The sequence below is a fragment of the Bombina bombina genome, chromosome 3 (genome assembly GCF_027579735.1).
Source record: "Bombina bombina isolate aBomBom1 chromosome 3, aBomBom1.pri, whole genome shotgun sequence".
NCBI lineage: Eukaryota > Metazoa > Chordata > Amphibia > Anura > Bombinatoridae > Bombina > Bombina bombina.
This window is the reverse complement of record NC_069501.1, coordinates 532,256,649-532,271,782: the sequence shown is the minus strand read 5'-3', so window position 1 is coordinate 532,271,782 and position 15,134 is coordinate 532,256,649. Positions and strand designations below refer to the sequence as shown.

Sequence of the window (15,134 nt, the reverse complement as noted above, 5' to 3'; positions counted from 1 at the left end):
AAAAACAAAATTTATGCTTACCTGATAAATTTCTTTCTCTTGTGGTGTATCCAGTCCACGGGTTCATCCATTACTTGTGGGATATTCTCCTTCCCAACAGGAAGTTGCAAGAGGACACCCACAGCAGAGCTGTCTATATAGCTCCTCCCCTAACCCCCACCTCCAGTCATTCGACCGAAGACAAGAAAAAGGAGAAACTATAGGGTGCAGTGGTGACTGTAGTTTTAAAAATAAAAACACCTGCCTTAAAGTGACAGGGCGGGCCGTGGACTGGATACACCACATGAGAAAAAAATTTATCAGGTAAACATAAATTTTGTTTTCTCTTGTAAGGTGTATCCAGTCCACGGGTTCATCCATTACTTGTGGGATACTAATACCAAAGCTTTAGGACACGGATGAAGGGAGGGACAAGGCAGGAACTTAAACGGAAGGCACCACTGCCTGCAAGACCTTTCTCCCAAAAATAGCCTCCGAGGAAGCAAAAGTATAAAATTTGTAGAATTTAGAAAATGTATGAAGCGAAGACCAAGTCGCCGCCTTACAAATCTGTTCAACAGAGGCCTCATGTTTAAAAGCCCAAGTGGAAGCCACCGCTCTAGTAGAATGAGCTGTAATTCTTTCAGGAGGCTGCTGGCCAGCAGTCTCATAAGCTAACCGGATTATGCTTCTCAGCCAAAAGGAAAGAGAAGTTGCCGAAGCCTTTTGGCCTCTCCTCTTCCCAGAGTAGACAACAAACAATGCAGATGTTTGACGAAAATCCTAAGTAGCTTGTAAATAAAACTTTAAAGCACGAACCACGTCAAGATTGTGTAACAGACGTTCCTTCTTTGAAGAAGGATTAGGACACAGTGACTGAACAACAATTTCCTGATTGATATTCTTATTAGATACTACCTTAGGAAGAAACCCAGGTTTGGTACGCAAAACTACCTTATCTGCATGGAAGATCAGATAAGGGGAATCACACTGTAAGGCAGATAGCTCAGAAACTCTTCGAGCCGAAGAGATAGCTACTAAGAACAGAACTTTCCAAGATAAAAGCTTGATATCTATGGAATGCAAAGGTTCAAACGGAACCCCTTGAAGAACTTTAAGAACTAAATTTAAACTCCATGGCGGAGCAACAGGTTTAAACACAGGCTTGATTCTAACTAATGCCTGACAAAACGCCTGAACGTCTGGAACATCAGCCAGACGCTTGTGTAAAAGAATAGACAGAGCAGAGATCTGTCCCTTTAAGGAACTAGCTGATAATCCCTTTTCCAATCCATCTTGGAGAAAAGATAAAATCCTAGGAATCCTGACCTTAATCCATGAGTAACCCTTGGATTCACACCAATGAAGATATTTACACCATATCTTATGATAAATTTTCCTGGTGACAGGCTTTCGAGCCTGAATCAAGGTATCAATGACCGACTCGGAGAAAACACGTCTTGATAAAATCAAACGTTCAATCTCCAAGCAGTCAGACGCAGAGAAATTAGATTTGGATGTTTGAATGGACCTTGGAGTAGAAGGTCCTGCCTCAGCGGCAGAGTCCATGGTGGAAAGGATGACATGTCCACCACATCTGCATACCAAGTCCTGCGTGGCCACGCAGGTGCTATCAAAATCACTGAAGCTCTCTCCTGCTTGATCTTGGCAATCAGACGAGGGAGGAGAGGAAATGGTGGAAACACATAAGCCAGGCTGAAGGACCAGGGCACTGCTAGAGCATCTATCAGTGCTGCCTGGGGATCCCTTGACCTGGACCCGTAACAAGGAAGCTTGGCGTTCTGACGAGACGCCATCAGATACAGTTCTGGCTTGCCCCATAGTTGAATCAGCTGGGCAAATACCTCCGGATGGAGTTCCCACTCCCACGGATAAAAGGTCTGCCGACTAAGAAAGTCCGCCTCCCAGTTCTCTACTCCTGGGATATGGATAGCTGAGAGATGGCCAGAGTGAACCTCTGCCCACAGAATTATCCTGGAAACCTCCATCATTGCCAGGGGGCTTCTTGTTCCCCCCTGATGGTTGATATAGGCTACAGTTGTGATATTGTCCGACTAAAATCTGATGAATCTGACCGCAGCTAGCTGAGGCCAGGCTTGAAGAGCATTGAATATCGCTCTGAGTTCCAGAATGTTTATCGGAAGGAGGGCTTCCTCCTGAGTCCACGAACCCTGAGCCTTCAGGGAGTTCCAGACTGCGCCCCAGCCCAGAAGGCTGGCATCTGTCGTCACTATAGTCCACTCTGGCCTGCGGAAACTCATTCCCCTGGACAGATGGACCCGAGATAACCACCAGAGAAGAGAATCCCTGGTCTCTTGATCCAGATTTAACAGAGGAGACAAATCTGTGTAGTCCCCACTGATTGAGCAGGCAAAGTTGCAGTGGTCTGAGATGTAGGCGGGCAAACGGAACAATGTCCATTGCCGCCACCATTAGGCCGATCATTTCCATACACTGAGCCACTGACGGCCGATAAGTGGAATGAAGAACATGGCAGGAAGTTAGAAGCTTTGATATCCTGACCTCTGTCTGAAAATTTTCTCATTTCTACTGAATCTATCAGAGTTCCTAGGAAGGAGACTCTTGTGAGAGGAGAGAGAGAACTCTTTTCTCTGTTCACTTTCCACCCGTGAGACCTCAGAAAAGCCAGAACAATGTCCGTATGGGACCTGGCGATTTGAAAAGTCGATGCCTGGATCAGAATGTCGTCTAGGTAAGGAGCCACCGCTATGCCCCGCGGCCTTAGAACCGCCAGAAGGGACCCTAGAACCTTCGTAAAGACTCTTGGCCCCGTGGCTAACCCGAAGGGAAGAGCCACAAACTGGTAATGCCTGTCTAGGAAGGCGAACCTGAGGAACTGATGATGCTTTCTGTGAATCGGAATGTGGAGATAAGCGTCCTTTAAGTCCACGGTAGTCATATTGTCACCGTTAACAGACAGTTACACCTTGCCACAGCTCTGCTGTGGCTCCTACCTGCCCTCAAATACGATTAGGGAAGAAATAAGCCCTCTATAGTGGTCCTCAGATGCAATAGGACTCCTCTAGGGAAGCTGGATGTCTCAGTCTGAAAGAAACTGTGCAACAGAAGCGCTAAAACAGGCCCCTCCCACCATGCACTCAATGTCAGAGGGGCCTTAAGGAAATACTCCTAGGAGTATTTGACTATGCCATGTGGAAAATTAGGCCCCAACTAAAGACTTATCACCTCAGAGAAAAAAAAATGTCTCATTTGTGCAACATGTAAACGTTTTGTCACCACTTAGTATGAGCATTAACATGAGCATTATCCCACTTTGTAAGCAGTCATTATACAATCACTGCATCTAGCTTACCTCAATACACACAAGGATCTGTCAGCATTTTCTAGAACTTCTCTCTCTCTCTAGAAATAAAAATACTGAACATACCTCAAAGCAGGTAATCTGCAGACCGTTCCCCCAACTGAAGTTATCCCATACTCTTCAGTTATGTGTGAGAACAGTAATGGACCTTAGTTACAAACCGCTAAGATCATCAATCTCTAGGCAGAACTCTTCTTCTAATTTCTGCCTTAGAGTAAAACAGTACAACGCCGGTACCGTTTGAAAATAACAAACTCTTGATTGAAGTCAAAACTACACTAAATCACCACATATCTCTTTATACTTCCTATCTTGTCGAGAGTTGCAAGAGAATGACTGGGGTGGGGGTTAGGGGAGGAGCTATATAGACAGCTCTGCTGTGGGTGTCCTCTTGCAACTTCCTGTTGGGAAGGAGAATATCCCACAAGTAATGGATGAACCCGTGGACTGGATACACCTTACAAAAGAAAAGAAAAAAAATGGATTTCATGTCCCTTTAAATACTTGCACATGGAAATTCACTCTCAACACATGCTAATAAGCATTTTACACAACAGGGTCTCCAGTCATACTCTGCAATTGGTCTCCTGTTTGTAGCAAAGCAGATAATAGGACTTGTCCAAATGAATTGTAGCCATCAGGTTTTCTGGCAGTATTTTTTTTTTCTACCACCACTAACGCACTTACTTTTCCTCCAGTAGACGGGTAAATTTCTGACGTGCAAGCTCCAGCAATCCCTCCACTTCTTCCTTTGAACGTTTAAAGTTTTCAATACTGAAGGCATAGACGGTAACTTCGCAGATCCCCAGGTTTAGACACCACCGCAGGGTCTACGAAGGGATAAGTAGTGAGATGGAACACATAACAGATATTTCCACATTACTTTATTCTTGTGACTCTGCTACTAACCTCTGCAAGCTTTTCAAAGCCTTGAGAGTGGCCTTCCTGTCTCTCCACATGGCACTTCTGGGCATAACGACGATTCCCATCCATGATGAACGCTACATGTTTTGGCATTGGGCCAGCCTATAGCAAATAAAGAAACAATATAAATGCAACACAACCTCTGCTGCATTGTGTATACACACACATCTACACACAACGTTCTTCACAGAAAATGTTGCCAGCCCGGTGGTATTGTGAAGTTGCCAGGTAGGGGCAGTCTAATACTTTGCAATATTATAGCATTTTCTGTTATTTATAAAATGTTAGTTAAGCTATCCAAAGAACAAATTAATTGTATAATTGAACAAACCGATTTAATGATTTGTGCAACAAACATTGAACAAATTTATTATTAGCTCATGTTAGCTTAAGTTTGGCTTAAATAATAGGTACTGGGGAGAATATTGTTTATATATTTAGTAATACAAGAAGTGATGACACTCCCATTGCAATCTTAACTATTTCTAGGTTGTCCCACCTAAATAAATAGATATGGAAGAACCTCAATAAGTAAAGGGAGGTGTCACTCGCTGGGCTTCTGAAAAACGTGAAGCCTTAATGTGATGTTTAATGGATTTTAACCTATTCTTCAAACAAAAAGTGGCTAGTGTAACATACTTTATATAGCATATCAAAAAAGTTATCAAGTGAATCTTGATCATTAAAATGGACATGAGTAACATGCACTGCATGTATAATAAAAAGATGTTTATATTTTGATACCGACTTATAGGCCCACAATAACTCATCCTGAGAAAATATGATATATAAATAGAAAGAGAGGGGACCTCTTATCTAATTTAGGGAACTGACGAATGCTCCATATTCACACCATCACTCTAGCAACGCCCAACACAAATTAGTAATGTTAGATGTTTATGTTCCATTGCCATAGTCACACCCGGAAATGAGAGCTTCACAGTATGGCTTTCTGGTTTTACCAGCGCTCACTGCACATGGCAATTATGGTGTATGTTCTCTTGATTACTTCTTTGATATGCTATATAAAGTATGTTACACTAGCTACTTATCTTCCCTTTTTCACAAACCCAGCAAATTACGCCTTACCTTATTCAACGTTTGGGTTTCGTGTGTGTGTGTGTGTGTGTGTTAACAATAGCACATTAAATACAACACAGCAAACACATACCTCCCACTTCATCCCTGCGTTCCATTCACTGCTTGACCAGAAGTGCAACGGTTCTCCACTTCCGGTTTTACCAGGTATATATTTTAAACAATTAAATCCCCAGTGTGTGTATTTTTTATGTCAATCAAGTGAAACATACTCACAACACATGTTAATTGTACCAACAGAGGCATACACCTCACTAGAATTTGGGTTTCACAAAATCATCAAACCGGAAGTTGTAATAGCATCACTTCCGGTTTTTCCTGTTGTAACAAATAGGTCAGGATCTATTCCTGTCAAATATTAAACAAAAATTGTGAGCTCCCCCTACTGGGTGGATGGTGAATATATACAGTGATTGTGTGCCATGAGAGATCGTCAGGTGTGCCGCCGCGAATTGGTGCTTATCCTACACTGATTGTGAAACTCTTATACTGGTGCCCCCAAGGCTTAGGTACTTTAACAGTAGGATCACTTGGGCCCCAGTAGTTTCTGCTTTTGGGCTCAATACTTGTGCACTGCTTACTTTTACTTGCATGGAACTACTTCATATCACATAAGAATTTATTGTGCCTCTAGCTTTGGCAATACAGTTGTAGTTACTGTCATGCTAATAAAGTTTAATTGAATTGACTAAATTGTTCATATATATACGTATTAGGCTGCAATGTGTGATTTTGTAAAATGTTGGGATGGTGGTGTGCCGCAGGATTTTTTAATGTAAAAAAAATGTGCCATAGCAAAAAAAGGTTGAAAATCACTGACTTAAAGCATATAATGCTAAACAAAGATTTTATAAACAGTGTCTAATTTAGCACCTTGTCACTCCATGCTCATATAGCCATATTACAACATAGTTAACTATTATGGTGCAACATCATTTCTATGCACCATATATATATATATATATCATTAAAAGTTAATTTTTATAAGTCCAGTGAGTGTTGTCTTTTTTGGAGATAGAGATAGATAGATATATATATATATATATATATATATATATATATAGATATATATATATATATATATATATATATATATATATATATATATATACACATACAGTCTATGAGGAAGGCGTAATGCTGAAACATGTAAGACTGGTGTTGCACTAGCCTCTGGACACTTTGATGTTTATTTTTATTATTTTAACTTTTACACTGGCTGACTCGCTTACAAGTTTTTTCTTCATATCTGAAAAGTGGATTGGGAATCCTCCCTGCGGTTTGCAGCACAGTGTTTTCTTTGATACTAGTAGGAGAGCGGGCGGAGCAAATTTCAGTGTGAGACACTGACTGAATAGTGTGCAGCAGTTTGGAGCTCAGAAGTGCCTACGTACCCTATCAAGCAGGAGACCAGCGGCTATCAAGTTGTGACCTGGATGCAGAGGAGTGACTAATGGTTACCGGAGCTGAAAGTTTCCATCCATCATGAGAGCACTGGACCCCGGAGTGTTTATACGATTTCTATATGAGAAAAGTGTGACAAGATTCTACAATCTCCAGAGATCCACGACACGCCTGATCCATACTACAGGAGGTGCCTAGCCCATCTGTGATTCTGCTACATCCTTACCTCATATGATTGAGGGCATTAGAAGTGCACATCCATTAGGGGAGACAGCGACGAAGACCAGCTGTTGTGATAGAGATAGATATATATATATATATAATATATATATATATATATATATATATATATATAAACTTTTTTATCCTCTGGAACTGTGATATTTGCCTCTCACTATATATGCTTCATATTTTATTCTATTCTATTTTATTTATGTCATTTGTGATATTGCTGTGGGTATACTAACCGCAGTCTGGTACTCCTTCTGAATCTTTTTTCATTTATGGAGATTTATGTATGCTAGCTGTTTCTCCTGCGCCATCCTATATTCTTTGATTTTTATATATATATACACACACACACACACATCTATATATCTCCTGGATTAGCAAATCCGGTTCTCAATGGTATAAAAACCAGGTAAATGGCGCTAGAGTGTTACTCCTATATCCAAACTTACAGGTGAACAAATGAAAGAATAAAAATAAACATAGAAGCGATAAACAAACAGATAGCACTGTATCTCCTCTTATGGACCGTTCATCTTTGATTATACTCTGTGATTCCTGTATTAGTGGCACATCCTTAGCTCCAATCCTGTCCATCCATGGATGGGCATAAATAGATGGGCATAATCAGATATATGTGTATATAGATCCTTCCCGTGTGTACCTCCCAGACTTCAGGTCATATGGTTTTTCTCTGTATTATTGGGTGACTTCATCTAGCAGGCAGCAGAGGTACCCCATCCTTGGATCTCCTCCACTGAATCAGGGTTCCCATGTGATTCCCCAAGTGCGTGGGTAGCACCCCACGGTGTCACCAGCCCATCAGGGTCACATCCCACCATGCTATATATCTGCACCCTAGGTTTGTGTCAGATAAACCCCTTGAAGTCTGGTACCGAATTCAATCCACCTGGGGCAATGGTTCCCAGTCTGTAGATCCACTGGGCCTCTCTGTACAGTAGGGTTTTATCCCGGTCTCCACCTCGGTCCGGTTTCAGCACATGGTCTATCAGAGTATATCTGATTGATGCCACTGAGTGTCTCTGTTCTGCACAGTGCAGTGCCACAGGTTGATCGGATGAGCCCGTTGTCAGTGCCTGGCGTATAGCCAGTCTATGGTTGGCCATGTGTTCTCTCAGAGTACCCTTCGTTTTACCCACATAGAACTTCGAGCAAGGACACATAAGCAAGTAGACCACATGTGTGGTGGTACAGGTGATTGAATGTCTGATAGTATATACTTTGTTTGTGTGAGGATGATGGAATTTCTTTGTTGAAATAAGTCCATTACATGTCGTGTAACCCACACAACGGTAGCTTCCCTTGATGTTGACCTTCTGCTTATTTTGATAGCACTGTTTGGGATCCGTGCATACCAACAGGTCGCAAAGATTGGTACTCCTTTTATAACCCACCATGGGGGTAAGTTCTTTAGTAAATGAAGCTTGGGATCCGATGACATGATCGGCCAATGTCTTCTTAAAATCTTACAAGCATACCGTATCAAGGATTGGTCCCACACTACTCTGTTTGTATCCTCTCTGGAGAAACTTATTCCTAGTCTCTTCCTCCGGGTATGGTGTGTGTTGTTACGGAGCCCAGCAAATTACGCCTTACCTTATTCACTGTTTGGGTTTTGTATATATATATATATATATATATATATATATATATATATATATATATATATATATATATATATATATATATATATATATATATATATATATATATATATATATATATATATATATATATATATATATATATAATGTGCCCACTCAGTGTAAATGAGTGGAGACAAGCATTACTCCTATAAATGCGCTAGTCAGTGGTCTGAAAATCTGATAAGACAGCTATTTGGTACAAATATTTAACAATAGACAAAGTCTATAGAATATAAGAAAATAAGATACAGAGGGTAAACAGCGCTTATAGATATTCCTAAATATAGTATATAATTGAGTCTCAGAGGTAAAGATAAGCAATATGTATATGTATGTATGTATGTATGTATGTATATATATATATATATATATATATATATATAGATAGTCTTAAATTGAAGAACAAAGTGGTGAGATCCAAGTGTGATGGAAGTGTATTAGATACCCTTACCAAAAGTTACCCCAATCGTATGAGGTAAGTTTGCCGCATTGGAGGGTGTATCTGGTAGTAGGTGAATCCTGGATGGTATGATCTGTATTATTCAGCTGCCTCTTGGAGTAGAAGGAGGTGTAGGTCCCTCTGTACTGGTCTCTTTGGGAAACTTCCTGTGCTTGTTGCCTCTTGGAGCTTTGCTTAACTGTCTTGGTATGAACTTTTCTTGTCCGGATGTGTACCCAAAAGGACAGAAAGAGCAAGAATAGTGTAATACCGTTTTTATTCAATAAAAATATAAAATAGACATATCACACTCACATTTTTTGTCCTCAGTGTTATGAGGTATATAAACAGCACACGGGTTTAAAGGTGATTTCACAAGTTGTTATATCCCAAGCCAGTCAGAAAATATGTATATAGTCAGTGTCTCATAGATGTCATAAGCAATAGTCTTATTCAGCCAGACAGTTTATGCAATTAGCAAGTAGTTTTATCCGGTTTGTATTGCTTATTAGGTTAAATGACTATAGTAGGATAGTTTGTTATAAGTTCAGATGTATCCAGTATGTTTGTATCAGTCAAACCAATGACAGATAGCAAATGAAGATTGTTAATACAAATGCTGGATTAGCCAGTGGGTTAGATTAACATAGATCTAACAGTTCAGGTAGTGAGTATAATAGTTGACAGATCATAAAAGCGATGCATGCACATAAAGCAAGCACTTAAAAACAAGCAATATACGAAAACAGTTTTAAAAAAACAATAAAAATGGTTTAATTTGATACCCTGACGCGTTTCAAAGGTTTCTGTGTCCTTCCTCAGAGGGGTTTATTTTAGTTGCTGCATACATGTCCCTATTTATACCTACGGGGCGGCGGCACGCCCTGAAGTAGGCTAAATTCTATTGGTTCACGTGACCTAATGTCACGTACTACGGCTCAAAGTATATAGATGTATGACTGTATAGAGTATATATATATATATAAAACAGTGTACCTTAGGCACATGAGTGTATATATTGTAAATTGCGCTTTGTAGTTGCCAGCATTTCTTTGATTATCCGCTTTTGAATTTGCGGTTGTTCCTAATGCGTATGACGTCATACGTGAACGTCCTAGTTTCTGTACGTTTCTCTTGGCCTTATGGGAAATGTAGTACACTTAATATCTCATTGGAATGCGATGTATTTTATATTTAACCTAACTATTCAATGTTAGGATGTAGTGCGCTTAGGGTGTTCTCCCTGTCTTATTGTAATGGCTAACTGTCTGAGAGAATCAAAATTCTATCCCTTTATGATATACGTATGTCTTAGTTTATCAGGTGTTTATCTACATTATTCAGCCCACTGACCTTTATTTCTATTTACTCTTTCCCCTGTGTGTAGTAGAAATGGGAGGATGATATTATAACTATAAGTAGGAGTATATTAGTATGCCATCCCCATAGTGTCTCTTGCTGTCTGGCTGAATAAGACTATTGCTTATGACATCTATGAGACACTGACTATATACATATTTTCTGACTGGCTTGGGATATAACAACTTGTGAAATCACCTTTAAACCTGTGTGCTGTTTATATACCTCATAACACTGAGGACAAAAAATGTGAGTGTGATATATGTCTATTTTATATTTTTATTGAATAAAAACGGTATTACACTATTCTTGCTCTTTCTGTCCTTTTGGGTACACATCCGGACAAGAAAAGTTCATACCAAGACAGTTAAGCAAAGCTCCAAGAGGCAACAAGCACAGGACCTACACCTCCTTCTACTCCAAGAGGCAGCTGAATAATACAGATCATACCATCCAGGATTCACCTACTATCAGATACACCCTCCAATGCAGCAAACTTACCTCATACGATTGGGGTAACTTTTGGTAAGGGTATCTAATACACTTCCATCACACTTGGATCTCACCACTCTGTTCTTCAATTTAAGACATATATATATATATATCTTATCTTTACCTCTGAGACTCAATTATATACTATATTTAGGAATATCTATAAGCGCTGTTTACCCTCTGTATCATATATAAATATTTTATTTTTTTTTACCTCTGAGACTCAATTATATACTATATTTAGGAATATCTATAAGCGCTGTTTACCCTCTGTATCATATATAAATATTTTTTACATACATATATATACACACACACATACATATACACATCAGTAGCTTAAAAAAGTTATGAAAGAAATATGAATAGTGCAGCCAAAGTTAAATATAACCAAACCACTGATAGTTCAGTGGAAATTTCATACTGAATTGTAAACACTCCAAACAGAACCAGACACACCACAAAAAGTAAAGAGAAATAAATATTCTAACATAGACATCCTCTGACCTTCAGCACATTTGCGCAGAGGCGTTCTATTAAAGACAGCTCCTTTTCACGGATCCACGACATTGTGTGACGAACCTGCAAAATGAGAATGCCTAATAAGAATTTATTAATAATAACAGCTGTATATTGTATCAATATTGCATTTTGCAATCCCCTGATATACTGAAAAGGACTGTATGAAGTGGGTATTTTCCTTTTATTTATTTTCAAAAAGCACAAATTGTGCAGATCTTTGGGGAAACGGGTGTAGTAACAAATTGAGAAATATCAGTTTGTATTACAGCTCAAAGCAACAAATTTGTAACCACACCCAACTATTTCAAGATCAAAGCATCTCTAAGAAGTGTAATTATACAATTTGAAATATATAATTAAAAACTGTTGAATTTTGACCCCCTAAGATTGGCAATTTGCATGTTACATATTCACAGGAATAACTCCTGCTTGTCATTTCCTGTGCTGGCTTTCCTATCCTTTAAACTGGTAAGCTCTACTTGACCCTCCATCCCTGCTATATAAACCATTCCCCTTTCAAACATAAGGTATTGCTGATCAGCAAAGATAACTCTGGCAGCCCTCCCACTTGTGGCAACCCTCTCCTCTACCTGCAAAAATAAGGGTGGACCTCTGTCCCTCCAGCAAACATAAAACATGGTAGACCTCTCCCCCTCCAGCAAAGATAAATAGTAGACCTGTGCCTCCTTCAGCAAACATAACCCTTGGTGGACCTCTCCCTCCTACATCATAGATAAAACACTATGGGCTTCTCCCACACTTTGCAAAGGTAACCCATGGTGGACCTCTCCCACATCCAGCAAAGATAACCTATGGTGGACTTCTCCCACCCGCTGCAAAAATAATAATATGAGGCAGCCCTCTTCCATTCCTACAAAGATAACCAATGGCAGACCTCTCCCACCTCCAGCAAAGATAATCCCTGGCACCACCCTCCCCAGCAGAGATAACTCTTGGTGGCCCTCTTCACCACTTCACCAACACTTGGTGGCCCACAAATATATTACTTGTTCAATTCCCCCATGCAAAGATAAACTCTGGTTCCCGCCTCCAGCAAGAACAATCCCCATCTGACCATTCTCAGACAAGGACAAACCTTAGCTGTTCTCCAAACCTGGATAACCCTTGGCAGCCCAACCACAAACATGGAAAATCCTTGGCAGCCCAACCACAAACATGGAAAACCTATGGTAGCCCACATCCAAAAACAATGATAACTTTTGGCTGCACCCCCTCCACAATAAGGATAATTCCTGGTCGTCACTACAGTGGTTATTCTTATTAAAATTATATAGTAATTCTAACCACTGCCTTTCTCTCGCACCCGCACATAAATAACCCCCATGCTGCCCTCTAACCAAAGGCTAAATCCTAGCACTAGTTCCAAAAGGGATACCCCAATCTTGTACGCCTTACGAGATCAACCCCTATACTTCTGCGCTCCATCACTACACGCTATCCCTGACCTTTCTCCTGTCACAGAGTTTACCCAATTTTTTGTCCCCAGGACCTGTTACACCTCCTCCTTTTCCCTTCACACCAGCTGACAGACACTTCCGCGTACACAGGCAACAAACGGCGCGTATCTCTGACGTAATCCAGTCACCAACATGCGTCGCACATACAGCGCCATCGTGAGGTGGTGATTTTGAATAGCAGGAGTTGCGTGCTGTTGTAATAGCGAACTGCCGCCATGGAAACAAAAGCAGTGTGACTGTGACACACTCGAATAAGCAGACAAAGCCATAGATAAATTAGATAGAGAGGGAGAGAGAGAAATAGATAGATAATAAGAAACGTGTTTGTACGATTAGTTTCCCCTATCTATTAAATGGAAAAACTAAATAAATGTTTGTATTCGTTCAATAATTTGTTTATTTAACAAATACATTTCAAAGTAATTTTTTGTCAGTATTCGTGTTTTCTCTAAATTAGCTTTAAAGAGACAGTCTAACCTGATATTTTTTATTGTTTAAAAAGATAGATAACACCTTTACTACCCATTCCCCATCTTTGCACAGCCAACATTACTAGGCTCATTGGCTCTCACCCAGAAAAAAAAGTGAGGGTGGGGAATAAAAATAAGACCCCTTAAAGTATAGCATTTACTCACAGATTAAATATAAACAACACTAGTGCTGAGGGTATATATATATATATATATATATATATATATATATATATATATATATATATATATATATATATATATATATATATATATATATATATATATATATATATATATATATATATAATTAAACTACAGCAGACACAACCAAATGCATTTTTATGAAAATTAAAGGGACATTCTGGTAAAAATTTAAATGCACATAGATGAATTACATCTTTAAATAGAAAAATATTTCCAATATACTGTACATGTATTTACAAAAATGTTTCTATTAAAAGTTATAACTGTTTTAGTGTTAATATTTTTTCTATGCACGTGCATGTGAAGCATAACTAGATATTCTCAGTGCACAGCAGCATTTTAAGTGCTACAGCTGCTCAGAGTGCCAGTGGGGTTTGTATCATGTCAGCAATTAACAAATGAAACCATTACCAGATGGTAGAAGAACCTTAGGCTTTCTGAGCAAGTGCTGTATTTAAAATGCTGGTGCACGGTGCATACTTAGATACACATTTGAAACAGCTATAGCTTTTATTATAAGCATATTTGCTAATACATGTATATTACAAAAATGCTTCTATTCAAATCTGAAATGTATCCATGTGTATTCCAGTTCTGTCCCTTTAACTTGATATTATATGTTTTACTTGATCTAATGTATTTTGACCGTCTGAGATTATACAATTTATTATTTTATAGATATTTCAGAAAAACTGACTAATATACAGTATATACAAACATATACATATTTAGACACGTGTATGATGTTGATGTATATGTATGTTAACCCCTTAAGGACCAAGGACGTACGCCGTACGTCCTAAAAATAAATACAGTTAATGACTGAGGACATATGGCGTACGTCCTTGGTCTTGGAAAGCGGTGGAAGCGATCCTGATCGCTTCCAGCCGCTTTCCGGTTATTGCAGTGATGCCTCGATATCGAGGCATCCTGCAATAACCCCCCTTGGCCATCCGATGCAGAGAAAGCCACTCTGTGGCCGTCCCTGCACCGGACATCGATGGCCGGTATCGTTGGTGGGTGGGAGCTAGTCTGGGAGGCGGGTGGGCGGCCATCAATGGGCCGTGTGATGTGGAGGGAGGCGGAATCGTGGGTGGGATTGCCAGGGGATGGACACGCGCACGTGCACAGGGGTCGGGCGAGTGCACGGGTAGGGAGCGGGTGGGAACCGCTACACTACAGAAAAATATTGTAAAAAAAAGTGGCAGAGAGGGGGCTACAAAAATAAAATTAAAATTATGTAAGGGATCTGGGAGGGGCTGGGGGGTTGGTCTTTGAGGGGACAAGCTACACTACAGAAAAAATATGAAAAATATAAAAAAATATATATTTTACTGTAAACTGGGTACTGGCAGATAGCTGCCAGTACCCAAGATGGCTACCAATAAGTTAGAGGGGGAGGGTTAGAGAGCTGTTTGGGGGGATCAGGGAGGTTGGGGGCTAAGGGGGGATCCTACAGAGCAGCATATGCCAATTTTTTAAAATATATATATATATATATAT

At 39.8% G+C, this 15,134-nt stretch overlaps 1 protein-coding gene across 1 annotated transcript in view; it reads right to left on the bottom strand.

Annotated features, from left to right (window-relative positions):
- Positions 1-13,040, bottom strand: part of DHDDS (dehydrodolichyl diphosphate synthase subunit) — a 45,950-nt gene extending 32,910 nt beyond the window's left edge. Inside the window, exons 1-4 of the mRNA XM_053706979.1 lie at positions 12,966-13,040; positions 11,462-11,536; positions 4,253-4,369; positions 4,031-4,173 (exon numbers count right to left, since the gene is read on the bottom strand). Of these exons, the coding sequence (XP_053562954.1) occupies positions 4,031-4,173; positions 4,253-4,369; positions 11,462-11,524 (323 nt within the window). The 5' untranslated portion in view covers positions 11,525-11,536; positions 12,966-13,040. The remainder of the gene's footprint in view (positions 1-4,030; positions 4,174-4,252; positions 4,370-11,461; positions 11,537-12,965) is intronic.
- Positions 13,041-15,134: the final 2,094 nt, after the last annotated feature.